This window comes from Rhinatrema bivittatum, chromosome 11, assembly GCF_901001135.1.
Source record: "Rhinatrema bivittatum chromosome 11, aRhiBiv1.1, whole genome shotgun sequence".
Lineage (NCBI taxonomy): Eukaryota > Metazoa > Chordata > Amphibia > Gymnophiona > Rhinatrematidae > Rhinatrema > Rhinatrema bivittatum.
The window spans coordinates 48,750,425-48,773,484 of record NC_042625.1 but is presented as its reverse complement, the minus strand read 5'-3'; the positions used below and the strand labels follow the sequence as shown (position 1 = coordinate 48,773,484).

At 47.5% G+C, this 23,060-nt stretch overlaps 1 protein-coding gene across 3 annotated transcripts in view; it reads right to left on the bottom strand.

Annotated features, from left to right (window-relative positions):
* Positions 1–603: 603 nt before the first annotated feature.
* The window catches only part of LOC115100518 (protein HIRA), a 105,546-nt gene continuing 83,089 nt past the window's right edge, over positions 604–23,060 (bottom strand). For 2 of the 3 annotated variants that reach the window (XM_029618993.1, XM_029618994.1), the window contains exons 21-25: positions 15,584–15,689; positions 14,278–14,400; positions 2,009–2,172; positions 1,408–1,496; positions 631–932 (exon numbers count right to left, since the gene is read on the bottom strand). In XM_029618993.1, the coding sequence (XP_029474853.1) occupies positions 816–932; positions 1,408–1,496; positions 2,009–2,172; positions 14,278–14,400; positions 15,584–15,689 (599 nt within the window). In that variant the 3' untranslated portion in view covers positions 631–815. Of the gene's footprint in view, positions 933–1,407; positions 1,497–2,008; positions 2,173–14,277; positions 14,401–15,583; positions 15,690–23,060 lie in introns of all 3 variants that reach the window. The other variant, XM_029618995.1, reaches the window with a different exon arrangement.

Sequence of the window (23,060 nt, the reverse complement as noted above, 5' to 3'; positions counted from 1 at the left end):
GTCATGTGTCTTTATTCGATATTTAGAAAAAGAATGGGGTCTCTTTTACAAACATTTAAAAATTAAAAACAGAATGTGGACAGATTCAGTTTTATTACAATTATTTAGCAAACAACAGCTGTCATAATTAGAGGTCAGTAGCTTCCTACATTAAATAGACCTGTAGGTAAATCCCCAATTATTGGCCAAAGAAAATCGCCGTTTTACAAGTTAGCAAATTCTAGTACAAAAATAGTCCATGTGTTAGGACAGCCTCCTATTCTTAAGATCGTGTTCACAGGTCACAATCTGCTGGCTCTGGAAATCCTTGTTAATGTTAGAGGAGTCTTGAATGCGACTCGCATGTCTGGTTCAATTTTGTGCAGACGCTTCCTTAACAAGTGGCAGGCGCCCTTTAACGAGGTTAAATGCTGTACTCTTGAAGTACTGTGCTTTTCTTTCACAAGACGTTAACCCTGACCCTCCCCCAGCCCACCCCCTTCAAGTCTCTCCTCGATAGCACGGTGACCTCGCAAACCGGATCAGACCTCCACGGAGGCACTTCCGCAGCCTCCTCTAGCAACGGCGTCAGACCGCGGATTTCAGAGCTCATCTAGAAAAAGGGACTGGCTTTCCACCATCCCTGTTCCATTGAATCACGTTTACGTTTTACTTCCGTGAGCTTTTTTTTTTTTTTTTTAAAAACGAAAGCAAATCAACTGAACTGAGCCAAGGCTCTTCGGGTCCCTCCAGCAGTCTCGTGCTGCGATGAGGCTCTCCGAGATCAGCGCTGCTCAGCAGTCTCTTCCGTGATGGCCAAAACATAGTCCATAAGGCTACTTGTCCTGCAGGATGTCCAGCTGCTCCTGATACTCCGTGAAGAGGCGCTGGAAACGAAGGTTCTGCCCAATGACTGGTAGCAGCTCTTTTAGCAGCTCCCGCTTCCGTAAGCCCTGTTGCAGGCAAAAAAGCGCACAATTAGGAGTGAAAGGAACAGAATACACAGATCCATTATTTGAAATTTAAAAATGCGGCTCACAGACATACATAGTTCTCTGCGATGGCACTTAGGCAGGATGGCCAGGAGGACTGGGAGTAATGCATGGGGCTGTCTTCCTGAGTCAGTACCAGGCCAGAGCTGCCTGCATTGGGACGAAGACTGTGCGTTCATTTTACCCCTGGGCACTGCGCCAGTTTTGAAAGTGAAAGTAAGTGTGAACGTTCACTTTGGAATGTGCCTCGGGTCACCTGCGTTTTTTTTCTGCAGGTGCATTTTTGTTGGAAAAGTATAAGCAAAGATTTGAAAATGCCATTGATGTGCGGGCTTTTCCCTCTCCCCCAAAAGGCTGAGCAGGAACGCCAGGCCCTTGAAATTTTCCTACTAACATGTAGGGCCTGGCTTGTAGCGAGTGCTGCCGCTCTGCTTACCAGTATTCTCGAGTCCCACTGACTTTCCGAAGAGCGGTGCACCGGGCCCAGTAAATCCCTGCACACCTCCCGAAGCCGATACTCCAAACCTGAATGGGATGGGAGAGACAGTCATATGTCTGTGTACATCACACAACTGTTACATCTGCTTGGGGCTCTCAAATGTCATTCTAGATGCTTTTTGGTTTTCTCTTAAAAAAAACCAAAAACAAAAAAAACCCCCTCTCTTCCTTCAAAGAATAGTTTAAGCCTCCACCAAAATAGGAAACCTAGCTAAGGAAAGAGTAAAATCTTGGGGAGATGTAAAAGATTAACTATTCAAGGTACCCCTGCTGGCTGAAGAAGTTTAAGATTCTACAGGACTTTCAGAAAGCTTTCCACTACCAACCTTCTAGCAGCAGAGCCATCAGTAATCACTCCCACCCACCCCCATAGAGAAAGGATCCCCCCCCCCCCCCCCGGGCAGCACTGCAGAGAACTCTCCAGGATCAGCCAATTCACCATCCGTAGGAGTCTAGCAATCACGCAGCAGACTGTATAACCAGCCACCCTGAATTCCTCCTTAAGGCAGGGACACAGGTCGCTGGTGGCCAGCCCTTACCTTCGTTCACCAGGTAGCGTGCATAAATCAGGAGCCAGTGCCGGTATTCCTGGCTGGACTGTAACATAAGAGCTGCAGCTATCTGGTTCTCTAGGTATGCCATGGTAGTTTCCTGCTGCACTAGGTGAGGCATGGAGAACAGTCGCGCAGCCTGTCTTCCTGAACTGCTCAGAGGTAGAAAAATAGAAAGAAAGGTAAATAAAGATATGTAATAAGCAAAGAACTGAACCTTTGAAACAGGCAAGTTCACTTCTTTCAAGTTAATCCCTAGCATGTTCTGAGCCACTTTGGACATTCACATAATTCTCAAACCTGCTTCTTTGCAAAACTTCTGCTGCATTTAACAGATAACAGATCTATTTTACACGCATTGTATGGCAGCAGAAATGGCCCTGTCTGGTATATTGGATCCATCACTGTTAATTTTACCTTTTGGATTAATGCTTTTATAATTGATATTAACATTTAAATTATTTTATTTTACCTTACATGCTTTTGAATATTTACTTTTATATAGTTATCACCTTTTTATTTTTGTGTACCACTCTTGTTGCTTTCCTATTTGTGTGGGTCACCTCTCATTTTGATCAAATGCAAAAATAAAACACTGATGATTTTCAGCATTTTTCCTGAGGTATCAACAGATGGGATCTTTTAGGCAAAGGAAACGAGCTCGTAAGATGAAAGGCAGCTGTCTGACTCTCTGAACTGCTGATATACAAAGGAAAATTGGTTCTTACCTGCTAATTTTCGTTCCTGTAGTACCACAGATCAGTTCAGACTCCTGTGTCTCCCTTCCAGCAGATGGGGACAGAGAAAGTTTCAGACACTGCCTCTTAACCCGGTGTGCTACCTGCATCTCCTCAGTATTACCAAGTACCCAAGCATAAGAAGTCAAAAAGGTCAAAAAGGTTTCCAGTATTCAACACTATCAATTTCCCTGGAATGAGCAGAGGAAAGGGTAAAATTTGTAATGCAATTCAAAAATTCTATTGAAAGGATTAACAAGAAACCTGTGCCATTCTTCACAGTTATTCAAGAACAAAAAACAGATCGAGCGGATTCTCTAAAACTTCTCTCCACCACTGGACGGGATTCTGGATTGCTCTGTGGTACTATAGGAACAAAAATTAGCAGGTAAGAACCAATTTTCCTTTCCCTGTTGTACCCAGATCAGACCAGACTCCTGGGATGTACCAAAGCTTCCCTAACCAGGGTGGGACTGCAAGAGCTCCTCTCGAAGAACACTTTCACCAAAGGTGTCAACGTCCGGAGCCTGGATGTCCAATCGGTAGTGCCTGGCAAAAGTATGTAAAGACTTCCAAGTAGCCACCCTGCAAATCTCTTGTGGTGACACCAGTTGGCATTCTGCCCAGGCGGCCACCTGGGAATGGGTAGAATGAGCCCGGGATAAGATGACCATGACAGGTATATGCGGACCCAATAGCCTTCTTCAACCACCGCGCAATCGTGGCCTTCAGTGCTTTCTGACCCTTTTTCGCACCACTCCATAGCACAAAAAGGTGATCTGACAATCTTGTGCTATGGAGTGGTGCGAAGTCTGTGCTATGGAGTGGTGCGAAACTGTTAGTGACCTTCAGATACTGCAACAAGGCCCTTCTGACATCCAACCATCTTAATTCTTTTGCGTGAGGCACAACAACCTCCAAATTTGTAAAGGTGGGAAGTTCCACTAACTGACTTAAGTGGAATGCTGAAACTACCTTCGGCAGAAAAGACGGAACCGTCCTCAGAGAGATCCCGGAATCCGAAATACACAAAAAGGGCTCCCTGCATGACAGGGCTTTAAGCTCAGACACCCTTCTGGCTGAACAATTTGCCACAAAAAAAAACAACCCACCTTCAAAGTCAGATCTTTTATGGTGGCCCTATTTAGAGGCTCAAATGGCACCTCAGACATGCCCTTGAGGACCAAATTAGGGCTCCAAGAGGGGCACAGCTGACAAATAGGGGGGCGCAGATGCTTCGCACCTCGGAGGAAACATACCACATCCAGATGCACAGCTAGGGCTGTTCCATGAACCTTGCCTCGCAAGCAACCCAGGGCCGACACTTGCACTCTCAGGGAGCTAAAGGACAAATCTTTCTTTAGGCCTCTCTGAAAAAAGGCCAGAATCTGCGCCACCAAAACTCACCTGCTCCATACACCAAGCCTCAAAAACTCTCCAATCCCTGACATATGCCAAGGAAGTAGAAGTCTTACAAGCATGCAACAGAGTAGAAATAACATCCTCAAGATATCCTTTCTTTCTTATTTGCTTCCTTTCATAAGTTAAGTCGCTAGACAAAAGCGATCTGCTTGATCTGAAAATATAGGGCACTGTCATAGAAGCTTTGGCAGATGGCCCAGTCTCAAGGGGCCGTCCACTGCTAGATTAACCAAATCTGCAAACCAGGCCTTCATGGCCACTCTGGGGCCAAGAGAATCACCTTTCCTGGATTAACCTCTAATCTCCTCACAACCTTGCCTACCAGGGGCCATGGTGGAAACACACAGATCAGAATGTCGTGCGGCCAAGGAAGAACCAGGGCATCGACCCCTTCCACTCCATGCGCTCTTCTCCGGCTGAAGAAGCGCAGCGCCTTGGAACTCCTCTTAGTTGCCATAAGATCCATATAGGGTCATTGCCTCCTCTGAGAGCTCAGATTCTCCTGGGTCCAAATGTTGCTGGCTGAGAAAATCCGCTTACACATTGTCGCAACCCACTATGTGCGAGGCTGCTATCGAGGCCAGATGTTGCTCTGCCCAGGACATCAGCATCTCCACTTCCAAAGCAACCACTCGGCTCGGTACCTCCCTGGCAGTTGATGTAGGCCACTGTCACTGCATTGTTGGTCAGGACTCTGACTGCACGGATGCACAAAAGAGGAAGAAACTCCTGCAGGGTCAACTGTACCGCTCTCGTGTCTAGGTGATTGATTCACCAGGACGCTTCCTCCCCCACTATTAGCCTTGCACTAACTGGGACTGACACACAGCTCCCCAACTGGAGAGACTGGTGTCGGTAGTCACTACCATCCACTGTGGCACCTCAAGGTCCACCCCTCAGCACAAATGTTTCTGGCCAAACCACCACTAAAGTCTGAATCTGGCAAACTCTGTAAGTGGTAGTAGAAAATGAAACTGCTCCAAAATCAGATCCCACTGGGTTAGCAACGCTTTCTGTAGAGGCCTCACATGGGCAAACACCCACAGGACAAACTCCAAGGTTGAGGCCATGGAACAGAGGAGCTGCAAGTAATCCCAGACCCTGGGCACTCAGGCCTCCAATAGGTTCCAAACTTGAGTCTGCAGCTTGACAATCCACTCCTCCGTGAGAAAATCCTTCCCCATTCTGGTACCAAAGCACGTGCCCAAGAACTTATGAACCAGCGAAGGAGAAAGGTGACTCTTGGACAGATTCATTAATCCCAACAAACTAAGGTGTTGCACCACCATGTCCACCACTCGTCTGCAAAGGTCTTCTGACCACCTGGATGAGCCAATCGTCCAGATAGGGGTGAACCAGCATGCCCTCCTTTCTGAGGACTGCTGCCACCACCACCATCATCTTGGTTAAGGTCCTCGGGGCTGTCACTAGGCCAAACAGGAGAGCCCAAAATTGAAAATGCATCCCCAGGATCATAAACCAGAGGTACTTCTGATGGTCCAGGTGAATCCCTATGTGCAGATACGCCTCCGTCAGATCCAAAGAAGCCATGAACTCCTCACTTCTCACCACTGCTATGAGGGACCTCAGAGTCTCCATCTGGAAACTGGAAACTTTGAGAGCTATGTTTACCTTCTTTAAAACCAGAATTGGACAAAAGGTTCCTTCCTTTTTTGGCACCACAAAATAAATGGAAAAACACCCTGTCCCCTGCTCGTCCTGGGGGATGGGAATAATGGCCCCCAGCATTCGTAGCCACTGTATGGTCTGCTGAATTATCAACTTCTTCCTGCCGAGGCACAGGGAGACACGATAAACAGGTTTCTGAGTGGCCATGCAAATTCTATAGTGTAGCCTTGTCCTATCATGCTTAGAACCCATTGGTCTGGCGTGATCTTGACCCACTCCTTGTTAAAATGAGCCAGAAGACCCCCGATGACTGGAACTGAGGAGTGGGCCGGCCTCGCCTCATTGTGCTGGCTTGGCTCTGCCTCTACCATGGCCAGAGCCGTCTCAGCCTGCTTTGCGCCCCCAAAATAGCTGGCTACAGGACTCTTTTGGCTTGTCCTCCAGAAGATTGTGCACTTTGCTATCTCCCAGATGTTTGATCAGCTGCTCCAAGTCTTCCCCAAACAGAAATTTTCCCTTAAAAGGCAATGCTCCCAGCTGAGCCTTTGACGAAATGTCTGCTGACCAGTTTCCTTTTTTTTAAAAAAATATTTTATTGCATTTAGTCAGAACATAACATTATTTAACAAAAGCAATACAAGAATACAGAAATAACAAGCCAATAATTTGTTCTATAATATAGAACTCATCAGCATCCTACCCACAGTGTTGTCCCCACTGCACCTGACATAGTTATGATCTGAGGTTTAATCCCCCCTCTCCCACCTTTCCTGTCCCAGTATTATATATCTGTCCATCAAAAACAGTTTGCCATAATTGACATGACACATTCGTGATGTTACTGTGCGGGTCCATCCAACAGTTGCTAACTGATCTTAATCATAAGCAGTGGATTGGGGAATTGTTGGGCCTCACTATTTTGCATGTTCATGTGCCCCTAATGTGGCATAATTGTCAGTCTGCTCGCTCCAAGCCTCCCGCAGATCTTCAGATGATAGATAACAAAATTTGTTAGTTATGGTGCTGTGAAGTGATACCAAACACCCAAAGGTATATACCAATCTGTTGAGTCTATATTTTAGGAAGATAGCTCCAGGTTCTATAATAGGAGGCTAGCTGGTTTCGCCTGGTAGCCATTAAGTAGTCTAGTCGCTGGTGTTGGCGCATCAGGGTTATGACTTCTGCTACGGAGGATAATGTCTTGGTTTTCCAATATCTTGCGATGAGAAGGCGCAAGGCTAGCCACATCTGTTGGCCAAATCTTTGTTGATCCTTGTCAAATTCTTTGACAAGGCCGTTTAGCAGGACCGCTTTCGCAGTCAGCCTTATTTGAGTGTGTAAGAGGTTATTCACCCAGTTTTCCAGATCCTTCCAAAGCGATGCTACACTTGGGCATGACCACCAGATATGTATGAAAGTTCCAAAAGAGCCACAATCTCTCCAGCAAAGAGGAGATTGCTGGGAGTAGATGGTATGTAATCTCTCAGGTACCAGGTGCCATCTAAAGATTATTTTGTAGCAATTCTCTTGAAATATCGCAGAGATGGAGCATTTACTCACCATTTTAAATATAAATTCCCACTCCTTGGGAGTCAAGGTCTCTCCCAAGTCTGTTTCCCATTTGGCAAGGTGTGGCATTGTAAATTGTTCAGAATTGCGGAGCAGGCTATAGATTTTTGAGGAGGTCTTGGTTAATTTGTCTGCTCCCAAGCAATAGTTTTCAAAAAGAGTCTGTGTTTTCAGCTCTTTTGTTCGGATCAGGGAGCTTATGTAGTGTTTAACCTGCGCATAAGCTAGAAAGTCAATCTTATCCAGTCCGTATCTTGTACTGATCTGCTGGGTGGACAGCATCTTCCCTCCCTGGCACAGATAGTAGAGATGCCTGCTCGTTACCATAGGCCAAAAGTCACTGATTGGATCCTTGCCAGGAACTGAGTATTGTGGAATAGGCAGGAATGGTAAAAATAGGAGAAGTTCCCGACGATCTTGGCTTTCCAAGTTGTCCAGACCTTTAAGGTTGTCTGAAGTGCACATGGGGTGCAATTAGTTGTTTGCCAAGTATGGCGCGGTTGCCAAAGCATGGCATTAATGGGCATTGTGCCCACAATTGCTTGTTCAGATTGTGCCCACTGTTTGGGTGCAGACTTTTTGTCTAGGTCTACTATGGCTTTTAGCTGTGAAGCAGCATAGTAGTATTGGAGACTGGGTACTCCCAAGCCTCCTGCCAATTTGGGCAGAAACAACGTTCGGCGTGCTATTCTGGGAGGTCGGCATTGCCAGATGAAATCAAACATTTTTTTCTGTATTCTTCGCAACAGGGAGGGTGTCAGAAAAACTGGTTGTGTGGCAAATAGATATAAAGACAGAGTAGGACATTCATCTTTATGATGGCTATCCTTCCTAGCCAAGAAAAAGGTTGTTGATACCATTTGGTAAGGGCGCTATTGATGGCCTTTAGTAGCAGAGTGTAATTTAAGGAATAGAGTTCCTCTAAGGAAGAGTTTAAGTAAACGCCTAAATATTTTATTGCTTTCCTTGCCCATTTAAAAGGGAATATGCTCTTAATAACTTCAATTTCATTTCGGTTGAGGTTAATATTGAGAAGTTCCGATTTTTCAAGGTTCATCCTGAATCCAGAGACTTTGCTAAAAGCAGCTATTTCAGTTCGGACCCCTTCCAGTGATTTTGAAGGATCAGATAAAGTGAACATAAGGTCGTCCGCAAATAGTGAGAGGAGGAAGTTATGGCCACCCAGGTCAATTCCTTTAATATTCTGAGACCTTCGTATGCGGGTTGCAAATGGCTCCAAAAAAATGGTGAAGAGTAGAGGTGACAGTGGGCAACCCTGCCTGGTGCCTCTCCCGATCTCAAAGCAAGGTCTGTATCTTCCATTAACTTTCACTGTTGCTTTTGGTGAGGCATAAAGCTGGCTAAGCCATAGGAGGAAAGATTTGCCAAAATTCATTGTTTCCAAGGTTTGGAATAGGAAGGGCCAGTGCACCAAATCGAAAGCTTTTTGCCCACCACATAAGGTCTAAAATCTTGCGGACGTTATCTGCGGCCATACGTTGGGGGATGAATCCCACTTGGTCAGAGCATATTAAGCCTGGCATATGTCAATTGAGCCTCACTGCCAGAATTTGAGCCAAGATTTTAAGGTCTTGATTGATGAGCGAAATAGGTCTGTATGACCCGCAGATCAAGAGGTCTCTTCCCGGTTAAGGAATGATTGTTATGCCAGCAATGTTGGATTGGGCATGAAAAGAGCCCCCTCTCATATATAGTTGAAGAGGTCTACCAATTGGTCCACCAGTGTATCTGATAATGCTCAGTAATAGTCACACGGCAATCCATGCAGGCCCAGAGACTTTCCATTTTTTAAGGTCTGGATTACCCATCTTACTTCTGTGGCATTAATCGGTGAGTCCAGAAAGAATTGCTGTACGTCTGCCAAGTAGGACAGGATGTCGGGTTCTTGAATGTCCACATCCTTGCTATACAAGTGGGCATAAAAATCCACTAAGCTTTTCCGGATCTCGGTCGGATCAGTAGTAAGGACGCCTTTCGAATCTTTTATCTTAGGTATCATGCTTTGAAGGGTCCTCGCTTTAAGTTGACGTGCTAGTAATTTGCCTGCTTTATCACTGCCTTCAAAGTAGACTTGTTTGGTTCTTTCCAACGGGTAGGCTGTCATGTCTGCATGCAATTGTTTTAAGCAATTCAGAGCGTCATTTAGTTTGATATATATTTTGGAAAATAAAAATATGCATGTGTAGTTTTGCCGGTTGGTCTATTTCGATCTGCAGGGCCTTATGTTTTGCTTCTCGGTCTTTCTTGATGGCAGATGCTCTGGAGATGCATAGTTCGCGTACCACCGCTTTAGAGCACTCCCAAACAGTGCTAAGGGGAACTGAAGAGCTGCTATTGATTTGGAAGTATTCTTTAACATGGGTGGTTAACGTTGCCTTAAAGTCTTCAGCTTTGAGTATTAAAGTATTTAATTTCCAATAAATTTGCCCCCCGGTTTTATCCCCGAATTCTAAATCTAACTCTACTGCTCCATGGTCAGACCAGGTAATGGGTAGTATTTCCATTCCGGAGGTGTTGGGCAGGAGGCATTGATCGAACAGGAAGAAGTCAATGCGAGAATAAGAATTATGGGGATGCCGCCAAATGTCGGAAAGCTTCCACTTGCGCATTATAGCTTGTAGAATTGAGCGGGTTTTATTGCTCGCACTCAAGAAGGCTTTACTAAGGGTATGAGAATTATACTTTTCTGGGTTTAATGTTATGTTGAAATCTTCTCCCTGATGAGGTAACCCTCAACATCTGTTTCCAATATATTCTGTATCTGCTGCCAAAAAGGTATCTGGTCCTGCACAGGTGCATAGGTAGATAAAAGAGAAAAGATGTCACGTCCCATCTTGAACTTAATAAAGACAAATCTGCCTGAAGCGTCGATTTTCTGAGATAATGTTTCAAAAGTCATGGCTGCTGAGATCAAGATCCCAGTGCCTGTATATTTGGAGGTCTTGCTTGCAGGCGCTAAGAAGGTTTGCGGGTATTCTTTATATCGCACCAAGTGTTCATGTCTCTTGTGAATGTGTGTCTCCTCTATGAGGGCAATGGTAGCTTTCCGATCAATCAACTCCCTGCGGAGCATATCTCTTTTCCTACGGGTGTTGAGACCCTTCTCATTAAGCGTAATAAATCTTCTCATTGTTGGTTAATGGGGTTAGAGCGGTATCCCCGGTGCTGAGCACACGAAATAGTAACAGCTGTTGCAACAATGCCTGCGAGACTCCTTGTGTTGTATGCTGCTTGTTGTCATCCACATGCTTATCCTCTCTATGGACATGAATGGTGTCTCCGATGTGGTTGCCATTCCGGGATAAATAACCCCCTACTTTGAATCCGTACATCCTCCCACGCAGATTCCCTCCTCAGGTGTTAGTTCACCACTACCCAAGTGGCCCCACGCCCCCCGTCCTCCTCGCCCCGAACATCGCATCAACAACATAACACAGAAAAAAGCTAAACAGCCTGATATCACATACTGGCATCTGAATTTAACAACTTTCAATATAAACATTGCATATAATCGGATAGGTCACTGCCTAGTTATTAAAGCTTGATGTCATGTCTATGTTTACTGTTTAATGTTTAATGTAACGACCTTATTGATTGTTAAATGTAACGCTACACGTTCTCCGTTCAATACTATGTTTATTGTTTAATGTAACGCCCCCCGGCGACAGTTGTGTTAAATGGAAACCGACTTGATTTGATATATATATATCAAGAAAGTCGGTATATAAAAACCCTAAATAAATAAATGAATCTTTGCTATATAAACTAATATGATTCATCCCTGGTCTGACAGATCCTCAGCCGGTTTCAGGTTGATTTGTGTGTTTGCGCTTCGCTTTCCCAGCGCGTTGCCAGCTTGTCTTGGTGCTCTGGATATTGGCCCCTGGGGCTGGTGATGCCGGCGGGAGACTGAGCTCCAAACCCGCTTGGCGAAAAGCTATCACAACTTCGTGTATGGTTTTCATCCGATATGTGATGCCTTGGTGTTGAAAAGAAAGGGCAAATAGGAATTGCCAGCGGTAGCGGATGTCAGCTTTGCGAAGGGTCTGTGTAACTGGCCTGAGTTCGTATCTTTTTCTCAGTGTGCTGGGTGCTAAGTCCTGAAAAAGAGCAATCTCTAGGCCTTTCCACAGCCAGGTTTGCTTGGTTCTAGCGATTGCCATTATTTTTTCTTTTTGTAAATATTTATGTAGATTGATGACCATATCTCGTGGAGTATTAGGTCTGCGTGTCCCTAGAGTTCTATGCGCACGTTCAATTTGAATGTTAATGTCTCTGTGTTCTCCTGGATTCACCGCATTTGGGCCTTGAGCTGCTATAAAGGCACAAATCTCCCTGGCAATTGCCAGGCAATCAGTGTAGTCAGCGGTCTCTGGGACACCTTTAAATTCGTATATTAGTCCTTCAATTGCGATTCTCCAGGTCCTCTAATTTGTTGTTTAGGATATTAATTTCATGCTGCATGTCTGTACTGGTTTTAGTCAGCGCTAGCATGGCCGCCTCGTGGCCCTCTACCCGCGGCGTGTCTATTTCATCCACTCTCTGCCCCAGCACTCGCATCTCCTCCCGATTCTCAGCAAATGAATTAAGAAGCTCTTCTTTATGCTGTCTCATTTCTGATCAAAGGTCCATAAACCATTCCCGCAAAAGGAATTTAGTGGGCAGATCGTAAGAATCTGTTACCTTGCCTGGGATTTGTTGCGGGGGACAGGATCGGGGCCTCCGAGTCTGAGCTGTCCGCCTCTCTCTGCTTGCCGTTTGCTCATTCCGGCCCTGAGTCCTGTAGTTCCATTGCGGCTTTAGTGAAAGAAAACCGCTGAAGTTTGCCGATTTTTTCTTTTGCCGACATCGGGGCTCTAGCACAGTCTCCGCTTGTGCAGCTGTTGGGGCACGTAAGTTGTTTAGGCTATTAAATCAGGCTTTTGGGGTGAGGTTGTATCGGGAGCTTCAGGCACGTGCAGCCATCTTGTTTCGCAGCAAAACCACGCCCCCTGCTGACCAGTTTCTTAACCAAAGAAGCCTCCTAGCGCAAACTGTGGACATCATGGTCCTGGAAGAAGTGTGAATGAGGTCATGCAAAGCATCTGCACCATAAGCCATCACAGCTTCCTGAAAATCCTTAAGAGCTGCCGCGCCAGTTACCAGAATGGTGGTCCTTTTTGTAACAGCCGAGACTGAAGCATCCACCTTCAGAACTCTCAAGAGCTCCAAAGTGTCTTCGGCCAAAGGATAAAGCTTATCCATAGCCCTGCTAACCTTAAGGCCAGTCTCCGGAGTATCCCACTCCCTGCCTACCAACTCTTTAACCGACTTGTGAAAAGGAAAAGTCTTGGCTGGACCCCTCAAGCCGGTCATGATTGGATACTTCCTCCAGGTCAGCCTAGTCCTGCGGAACAGCTATTCCCAATTCCACCAGGACTGGCGGGATCAGGGACCAGAGTTCCTCACTTTGAAACAGGCGAACCACCTTGGTATTGTCGCCTTCCATCATCGGGATTTTTGTCGCATCTTCTTCTGATCCTGTGGGCAACAAGAAGGATCAGTATCTGGAGAACCATCCCCAGATAGCAATCCCTGATCAGAGTCCTCTGAGGAACCCTCCTCAGTGGCCCCTTACCCAGAAGGATCAAGGACCCTCTGAATCCTAGTGGTCCTAAAGCCCTCGAAAATCTGGACTTCTTCATGTGGTTCTGCCATTCTCTGCTTAGGAAAGGGCTGCTCCATGGTCTTGCGGGCTAAAAATGCTTTGTGCATCAAAAGGAGAAACTCAGGTGAAAAAGGAGAAGCACCATCAAAATCCTCTTCCAGAGGATCAATCTCCTCCTCTGATTGCCCCCCCCCCCCCCCGTGGGCCCCCTGGGTTCCTCGGATCTGAACTCAGCTGGAAAAAGTTTGGGCGGGAGATCCCCTCTCCCTGCTGCAGCCTTCCCCATAGTGGCGAGTGTATCCAAGATGGCCTCTGTTCCCGCGCTCAGTGAGAATGGATCGTCAGCCCCTCACATTGCAGCCTTCGGCCCACCAGTTGCGCTGCTTTCGAGCTGCCACCGCAGTCCCTCCCAATGTGCCCTCTCCACCAGAAAGATCATGGGAACAGTGGCCGGCATGAGAAAGGTGCATGGAGCTGTCATCACACGTGGTACATAGGCACCCCTTTGCCATGATCAGGTCTGGCTGTGACAGTATGGCAGACACCCGAGGGAAGAAAGGCAGCGGGAAAACCTAAAACAAAGTATGTGCCGCTGAAGCTGTCTCCCTCTACCATCAGTGACAGGAGATTAAAGCAAAGTAAATGCACCTGCTTCCTTTGATTTCCTCATTACTATTCTTTTTTTTAAACTTTATAAAAGACACAAAAGGAACAATCTTATCTGAAGTGCGGCAGAGGCTTCTCCCAATCCTCCCAGAGGTAAGGGAACTGGATCACCAGCTTTCACCTCAGGCGAAATCCAATGAGCAATCTAGGGTCCCCCAACCCCTGCTTGTCCACCTCTAAAACCAGGAGGCAAGGCCCCACCAGGACCTGCCAACCTCCTGGGAGAGAAATCTTCGCTCAATCAAAACCTCTTCTTATTTTATTATTATTTTACATCTTCTCCATCTGCTAGAGACAGAGAAATACCGAGGCGCTGCAGGTGGCACACTGGGTTAAGAGGTGGTGTCTGTGAAACTTTCTCTGTCTCCATCTGCTGGAAGGGAGGCAAAACCCAGGAGTCTGGACTGATCTGGGTACGTACAGGGATCGCTAATTTACTCATGCTCTGTGCATGCAACAAACAGGGTCATCCCTGCTCACCTTACTTTTTACACAAAATTAAAACTTGCCGAAAATCAGTTGCTTTGTGTGCAGGGAACAAGGGGAGCCAACCAAGTAGTGCCTACTTTGAAGTGTGTCCTTGAATTATAGCTAAAGGTCCCGAGCAGAGCATAGCATCCTGGGATGGTAAACAGCTCCTGTAATCTGCACACTGCGCTAACGAGTCCTGCTTATCAGAGATGAGATTCCTGGAAAACCAAAAGCAGGAAAGTCAGTACATTGGCTCCCAATTCATTTCTGTTTACAGTTCAAACTTGTCTTATTCACCTACAAATGTGTTTATTCTGCAGCTCACTACCTTTCCCTGCACCCCTCCTCATGAACTCCGTTCATCAGGCAACTCACTCTTATGCGCGCCCTTCTCCTGACTCCATGCTTTCCACCTTGCCTTACATTTAAAATAGGACCTTAGAACATTAGCTAGCCCAGCAGTCTCCAGTCTCACCAGCAAATCTCCAGAGAAAATATTATTTGCCACAGTCACAGCAGAAAAAGAGGGAAAGAACATCCACCCTCTCCACCTTGATTCACTGCCACAGCACTGGAGCTCTCAGGTTGAACACTAATGTGCCCCGCCACGGCACCCCTCGTTCTCTCCGCTGGAGCCCAGGTCTGAGGAAAGCCCCTCATGCCAGAGATGAGACATCACATCTCTCCCTGGGGAGAGCAATGGATCATGCGCTGTAACCAACGCTTTAAAGCATACTCCAAGCTGCTGATCACGAGCAGGGCAAGAACACATTTTTCCTCTTTCTTGTCCATAAAAACATCAAAACTAAAGGGTCTAAGAGCTCAGAAACAGAGCATTTGCCTAGGCAGACATCAGCTTGGATTCTCTTGTACACCGTCTTTGCGCTCCTTCCCTGCCAGCAGCAAGGCTTCTAAGACTTGCATTGGTGATTACTAGTTTATGATTGGAAGGAAACAGCAGGATTTAAAATACTGCTTTATACTGGAGTATCTCCAGTTGCATTCTGATTGGCTGCCCTTTCAAACCCTTCCGCTTTGCCCCTCCCAGAGGATTTCATTGGTAGGCATAAAACATTCTTCCAAATGTTCTAGTCTACAGGCCTCTTTACCTGTTAGACAGGTATTAGAAGGTACAAAGAAGGGCTTACGGGATCTTTAAAATCAAGGGTAGTCATTGCCACTAATGGGGGGGGGGGGAGTGAAGGGGTGCCTCTCTCAAAGTCAGAAGCGCGCCTACAGTATTATGGGGTGGGACTCCATAGAAAGAGACAAGAATCGGTCAAAAACAATTAAAATAAAGACAGACCAGACAGTCAAAGTGAACAAACGCAGAGGTACAGAAGGGGTGAGGAAACGTGGCAGCTCACATCACACATGGCCACCTCGTTACAGCCCACCTACCACGTAGAAAGAGAAGGGTTGAAGCAGTAGGCCTTCCCACTAGACAGGCTCAGAACTGGTATACCTCGCTGGGTCAGCAGGGTGTGGGAAACTGTGGTTTCACTGCCTGGGGAACAGAGGAAAGCAATTAATTAACTTCCAGAGCACACATGCAGCTTTCATGATGCAGAATAGGCTGTGTGGTCGCACAGCAGGTTATCTTATGTAATAAATTCAGACTGCCAGCAAAGGCCACATTGAAAAGATACATTCCCTACAGAGGAAAGGAAAATTTTCGTTCCTGAAGTACCACGGATCAATCCAGACAACTGGGTTTATGCATCCCTACCAGCAGATTGAGGCAGAGAACAAAACTTGAGACACTGCTACTTATCCAAGAGTGCCCCCTGCAGTCCCTCAGTACTGACTTGTACCTAAGCCAAGATGTCTATCTTAACAAACCCCAATAAACTTTGGGTCGAACAGAGACAAAGTTGGAGCCCCCTGCAAACTAGGCCCCCTTGATTGAACACCAAACTAAGCCAAATTATGTACACAATTTAATAATCTGAGTATATCATATGCCAATTACGCTAGCTCAGCCACATCCAGAAGCGAGGAAATCTTTCAACAGATGGGGACGGGGCTATGGACTGATCAGAGGTACTTCAGGAATGAAAATTAGCAGGTAAGAACCAATTTTTCTTTCCTGTTCGTACCCGAAGTCCAAACAAATGGGATGTACCCAAGCCCCTCTACTCTGGGTGGGAACCCAAAAGACCCACATGCAATACACTCCCCCCAAACGTCACCTCCTCTGGGCCCAGCACATCCAAGCAGTAATGTTTGGTAAAAGTGTGAAGAGAAGACCACATTGCCACACGACAAATCTCCTGCTGAGAAAGCAGCTGACACTCTGCCCGTTAGGTTTTCTGTGCCCTAGTGGAATGCGCTCTCAACCCCTCCAGCACTGACTGGCCCTTATAGATGTAAGCCGAAGCTATAATCTCTTTTAACCATCGAGCAATAGTGCCCTTGGAAGCCTTTTTTCCTTTCTTTCTTCCACTGAAAAGGACAAACAGATGATAAGAAATCCGAAAGGCATTCGTCACCTTGAGATATCGCAAAAGAATACAACGCACATCCAATAAATGAAGCTTCCTAGCCATCGGATTATCAAATGTCAAATTTGGAAAGGCCGGAAGCTCGACCACCTGATTAAGGTGAAATGAGGACACTGCCTTTGGCAAAAAGGAAGAAACCCTGTGCAAAGAGACCCCATCCTCCGAAAAGCGCAGGAAAGGGTCCCTACATGACGATGCTTACAGCTCAGATATATGTCTAGCCAAACAGATGGCCACCAAGAAAACAGTCTTTAGGGTTAAATCCTTCAAGGATGTCCCTCTGCATTGGTTCGAAGGGAAGGCCACACGGTACCCAAAGAACCAAATTCAGATTCCCTGCTGGACAGAACTTCCACATCGGAGGATGCAGATGCTTTGCCCCTTTTACGAAACGAACCACATCCGGATGAGATACCAGTGGTCTTCCCTGAATACTACCATGCAGGGAACCCAAATCCTACCATGCAGGAAACTGCTACCTGGATCTGAAGGGAATTATAGCCCCTTAGCCAAACTGCTCTGCAAGAAGGCTAAAATCTACAGAATGTCCACCTTTAAAAGGCTGTACCCTGTTCTGCAAACACCAAGATTCAAAAATGTTTCACACCTGGACATAAGCCATTGAAGTGGAAGGTCTCCTTGCCTGAAGCAAAGTTGCAATCACAGGCTCTGAATAACCTTTCAAACGGAGTCGCTGCCTCTCAAAAGCCAAGCCGCTAGACAGAAGCGATCCTCCCGGTCTAAATATAGGGGCCCCTGCCGCAGCAACCCTGAGAGATGAGCCAAGCAAATGGGGCCGTCCACCATCAGATGCAGAAGGCCGCAAACCACGGCTACTGTGGCCACTCGGGTGCCACCAGATTCACCCTGCCCAGATGAAGCTCGTTGCGCCACAGCACTCGACCTACGAGAGGCCATAGTAGAAACACGTACAGCAACAGATGTGTTGACCATGGTTGAACGAAAGTGCCGATGACCTCCAATCCAACCTCCCGTGTGCGACTGAAAAACCTTTCCATTTTTGGATTTGCTGGAGTCGCCATGAAGTCTATCACTGGTCTGCCCCACCTTGTCTGTAGCAAGGCAAAGGCCTCCGCCAACAACTCTCACTCCCTTGTGACCAGACACTATCTGCTGAGGAAGTCCACCTGCACATTGTCTACTCCAGCTACATGAGAAGCACCTAGTCTCACCAGATGCTTCTCCATCTACACAAATAGCTCTTGCACCTCCAGCGCCACTAGATGACCCTACGTCCCACCTTCACGATTGATGTACACTACTATTGTCGCATTATCCGAGAAAACTCGCACCAACTTGCCTCGAACGAGTGGAAGAAATGCCATCAAGGCTTTGCACACTGCTCTGGTTTCCAACCAACCGACAGACCAAGTTGCCTCCTCCTGCGACAACTTTCCCTGGGCTGATTTTCCTTGACAAATCGCTTCCCATCCAGAGAGGCTGGCATCCGTGGTCACAAGTACCCAGTCGGTTATTTCCAAATCCATTCTCTTCTCCAGATTGCGCCAAGATAGCCTCCACTAAAGACTGGACCTGGCAATCTCTGGCAATGGTAAAGGAAGCTGAAATTCGTCTGACAGTGGACTCCAATGGGATAACAGAGCCCCTTGCAGAGGGTGCATGTGAGCAAAGGCCCATGGCACCAGTTCCAGTGTAGAAGCCATGGAACCCAGCACCTGCAGGTAATCCCAGACCTTGAGCACCAACAGGTTCAGTAACCGAGGAATCTGACTCTGCAGCTTGAGGACTCTCTCCGAAGTCAGAAACACCTTCCCCAACTGGGTATCGAAGCATGCCCCGAGATACTCCAAAGATTGGGTCTGTCTCAGATGACTCTTTGCGAGGTTGGTCACCCAGCCCAACGCCTCTAAAAGCTAAAGAACTTGCTGGACTGAGCAACCACACTCCACCTCTGACTTCACCTGTATAAGCCAACTGTCCAGGTATGGGTGCACCAGGATACCTTCCTTCCTGAGTGCTGCCACCACTACCACCATTACCTTTGTGAATGTGCACGACACCCTTGCCAACCCAAAGGGAAGAGCCTGAAATTGGAAATGTTCTTCCAGAAACTTCTGGTATTTGAGCCGAATGGGGATATGAAGATAGGCTTCCGACAAATCCAATGACGCTAGAAACTCTCCTTTGCGCACCACCGCTATCACTGTGCGCAGTGTTTCCATCCAAAATCGAGCAACCGGAGGGCAGCATTTACCTTCTGCAGATCGAGAATAGGCCGAAAGGTCCCTTCTTTCTACAGCACCACAAAGTACACGGAATACCTGCCCTGCCCCCTCTCCTGAGGAGGCACTGGAACAATGGTGTGCAGAAGTTGAAAGTGCTGTAAAATGTCATGCACCGGCTCTACCGGGAGACACAGCGGGAGACTACAAAGTTGTCCCTGAGAGGCCAAGAAAATTCTAAGGCGTAACCATCTCTCATCACCTTCAGGATCCACCGGTCCTATGTTATTCTGGTCCACTCCTCATAAAAAAAGAGAGCCTCCCTCCGACAGCTTCCAGGGAGGAGCGGACCAACACACCTTTATTGCCCAATCTTGCTACAGCTTCCCCCTTGGGACCCACCGTTCCTCGGAGACCAGCACTGATTCCGAAAGGGCTGCTGGCTGCCTGAACTCCATTTCTGCTATGCCGGGGCAGGGGTCCTGCCTGCCCAAAATCTCCCAGCCTCTCAAAAATGGGCTTGTAGCAGAAAGGACTTCCTAGGACCCTTTCTGTCCTCAGGTAATTTATTGCCTTTTGACTCTCCTAACTGCTTCATGAGCTGCTTCAAGTCCTCTCCGAAGGAAAACTTCCCCCTAAAAAGGTGGTTTGACAGCTGGGCTTTAGACCATACATCCGCTTACCAATTTCGCAGCCACAGGAGCCTTCGCGCCACCACTGCCGAGACCATACTCCTGGTGGAAATCCAGACCATGTCATACAGAGCATCGGCCACATAGGCAACCCCCGCTTCTAACTGGGACACCTGCACTGCTTCAGACGCCATTCCTGAATGCTTGTCTTGTGCCTTCTGCACCCAGGACAAACAGACCCTCTGCATCAAACTTCTGCACACCGCTGCATGAAGGGTCAAAACAGAAACTTTAAACAGCCGCTTGAGCAGAATCTCCAGCTTATCCTGGACATCCTTTAGGGCCGCCATTCCCACTACTAGGATGGTTGTCTTTTTGGTAACCACAGACATGACCTCATCCACCTTAGGAATTCTCCACGACTCCAAGGTCTCTTCCAGCAAGGGATATAGCTTCCCCAAAGCCCTTGTGACTTTCAGGCCACCTCGGGAGATTCCCACTCCTGATCCACCAACTTTTTCACCTGCTTCAGCAACGGGAAAGCTGTAAGGGGTCTCTATAATCGTTCCAGGAGTGGCTCGCCCCTTCCTTGACCAAATCTTCCTGGGCGGCCTTAATCTCGAGCTCATCCAGCACCTGGGGAACCAATGGACCCAGTTCCTCCCTCCGGAACAGCCGGATCACTCGCAGGTCATCTCCTTCCATGATCGGAACAGCATCCAGATCCTGCATTGGGTCCCTGTTCACCTCGCCTCTAAAACAGGAGAGAGCCGTTACCTGCACCTTCAAGGAGTTAAGGGCCAAACCTTTATTCAGGCCATTCTGTAAAAATTCCAGAATTAGTGTAATTTTGACCGCCCAAGGGGGAACCATTGTGTTCCTTACACCAGGCCTCAAACACTCTCCAGACCCTCACATACGCTAAGGTCGAAGAGAACTTCTGAGCGGGGAGTAAGGTGGCAATTACCGGCACAGAAAATCCTCGCTTCCTAAGGCAAGTCCTCTCATACCAGACCATAAGATAGAAATTGAGTCGGATCCTGTAGCAGGTCCCTGTGCCATGAGAGACACGGGAGGTCTCCACCAGGAATCTCCGCATATCCACATACCACGGCCGCATGGGCCCATCTGGAGCTACTATTAGGACTAATCCCCTGTGGTGCTCTATTCTGCGAATGACACTGCCCAGCAGGGGACACGGAGGAAAGGAGTATAGCAACTCTTCTTCCGGCCAGGTCTGAATGAGAATGTTGATCCCCAGAGACCATGGATCTCTTCTGCGACTCAGGAAACGGGGAACCTTCGCATTATGAGATATGGCCAGCAGGTCGATGGATGGGCGGCCTCAGTTGAAAGGCTTTGTCCGACAACACCCACTCTCCTGGATCCAGACACTTTCTGTTTAGGAAGTCTGCTCTGATGTTCTTTTCCTGCGATGTGGGAGGCTGAAATCATCTGTTGATGTATTTCCACCCAATCCATAAGGAGATCTCTCCTGTGACACTTTCTGGCTCTTGGTTCCACCCTGGTGGTTGATGTAGACTACCGTCTTTGCGTTGTCCGACATCATGCAGCCCGCACGACCCTGAAGTCTGTGGCTGAATTGTAGGCATGTCAATCTGACTGCCCAGGCTTCCAGGCGGTTGATGTTCCAGAGGGCCTCTTCTTCAGTCTAACATCCCTGAGCCGACAGTTCCTGACAGCAAGCTCCCCAGAACCGGAGACTCGCAACTGTCATGAGGACTAGCTAGGTCGGTGAGGACAGGGGCACACCCCTGCTCAGATGAGTTTCCTGCAGCCACCAATGGAGCCGAGAGCACATGCCCATCGGCAAGTGGAGGCGAATCGAAAAGTCTTGAGACTGCAGGTTCCAAAGAGATATCAGCGAGTGTTGGAGTGGTCGCATCTGTGCCCTCACCTACAGCACCTCTTCCAGGGTTGCTGCCATCAAATTGAGAACTTGGAGATAGCTCCACACCACCGGGCATATGGAGCTCATCAATTAACATACCTGGGACATCAACTTCCTTATCTACGTAGTCGGAAATAAGACCTTGCCCTGTTTGGTATAGAACCAGACTCCCAGATATTCCAAGGACTGGGAAGGCTTGAGACTGCTCTCGTCCAGGTTTACTACCCAACTGAGTTCCTGAAGCAAGGAAGTTACCCTGTTGGTCACCCGGAGACTCTCTTTCACTGATTTGGCCCGGATCAACCAGTCATACAAAAATGGGTGCACCAGGACTCCCTCTTTTCTCAAGGCTGCCACTGCGACCACCAGAATCTTGGAAAATGTTTTGGGTGCGGTGGCTAGGCCAAAGGGCAGTGCCCGGAACAGACAATGGCGAACCAGTACCTCAAAGTGTAGGAAATGTTGGTGTTCTTGATGGACTGGAATATGTAGGTAGGAATTGGATAGGTCCAGGGAGGTTAAGAACTCTCCCGACTGTATGGACATTATCTCAGAACGTAATGTTTCCATGCGGAAATGATTCACTCGTAGATGTCTGTTGACCCTCTTGAGGTCCAGGATGAGGTGAAAGGAACCTTCCTTGTTGAGTACTATGAAACAGATGGAATAACGCCCCATATTTCCCTGGGGTGCAAGTACTGGGATTATCACCCTCATCTTGAGAAGCCTTAAAATAGTAATCTCCATTGCCTACTTCTTGTGCCGGGAGTGGCATGGAGACATCATGAATACATCCCAAAGAGTGCTGTGAAATTCCAGCGCATATCCTTCACGTATGACTTCCGTAACCATTTGTCTGAAGTAATCTAGACCCACCACTAGTAGGAGGGGGACAGTTGACCCCTTATCTCCTCATTCCAAGGGTGGGTCAGCAAAATGTAATTGGGGGGTTCAGGATGAACCTGAACCCGAGCCTGTCAACCTCTTGGGCTGTTGACAACGAAAGGACTGAGATCTCCCAAAAGGCCAAGACCTCTGAAATGATGAGTTTCTGTAGAGGCAAAAACGTTGAGAGCCCTTGGATCGGCCCCTTATAGGTCAGGGGCCCTATAACTGCTTCCTCTTATCTTCCGGAAGCTGAGGGACTGGAGATTCGCCCCATTTACTGGCTAGCTTTTCCAATTAGCTTCCGAAAAGGAGAGAAACTTTAAAAGGCATCTTTGTAAGATTGGCCTTGGAGGTTGCGTCTACTGACCAATTCCACAGCCATAGCTGTCTTCTGGCCGCCGCCGCCACCACTGAGGCCACTCCTCTGGCTTAAGTACAGACTACATCCGAGCCCACATCCTAAAAAGGTGGCGGCGGGTTCCATAACTACTCTGGAATTCACCCCCGAGTCATCCACCTCCTGAGAGAGGAGTAGGCATGAAAGAGCTACCAGGGCACAACAAGAAGCAATCTGCAAGGTCATTGCCACTGCGTCAAAAGCTTGTTTAAGGATGGACTCATTTGTCTATTGTGTGCATCCTTTAAGGCCACTCCTTGCTTCACTGGGATAATTGTTCGCTTAGAGATGGCACAGACCAGCACATCCACTTTAGGGAAATGCAAATGCTCTGTCACTTC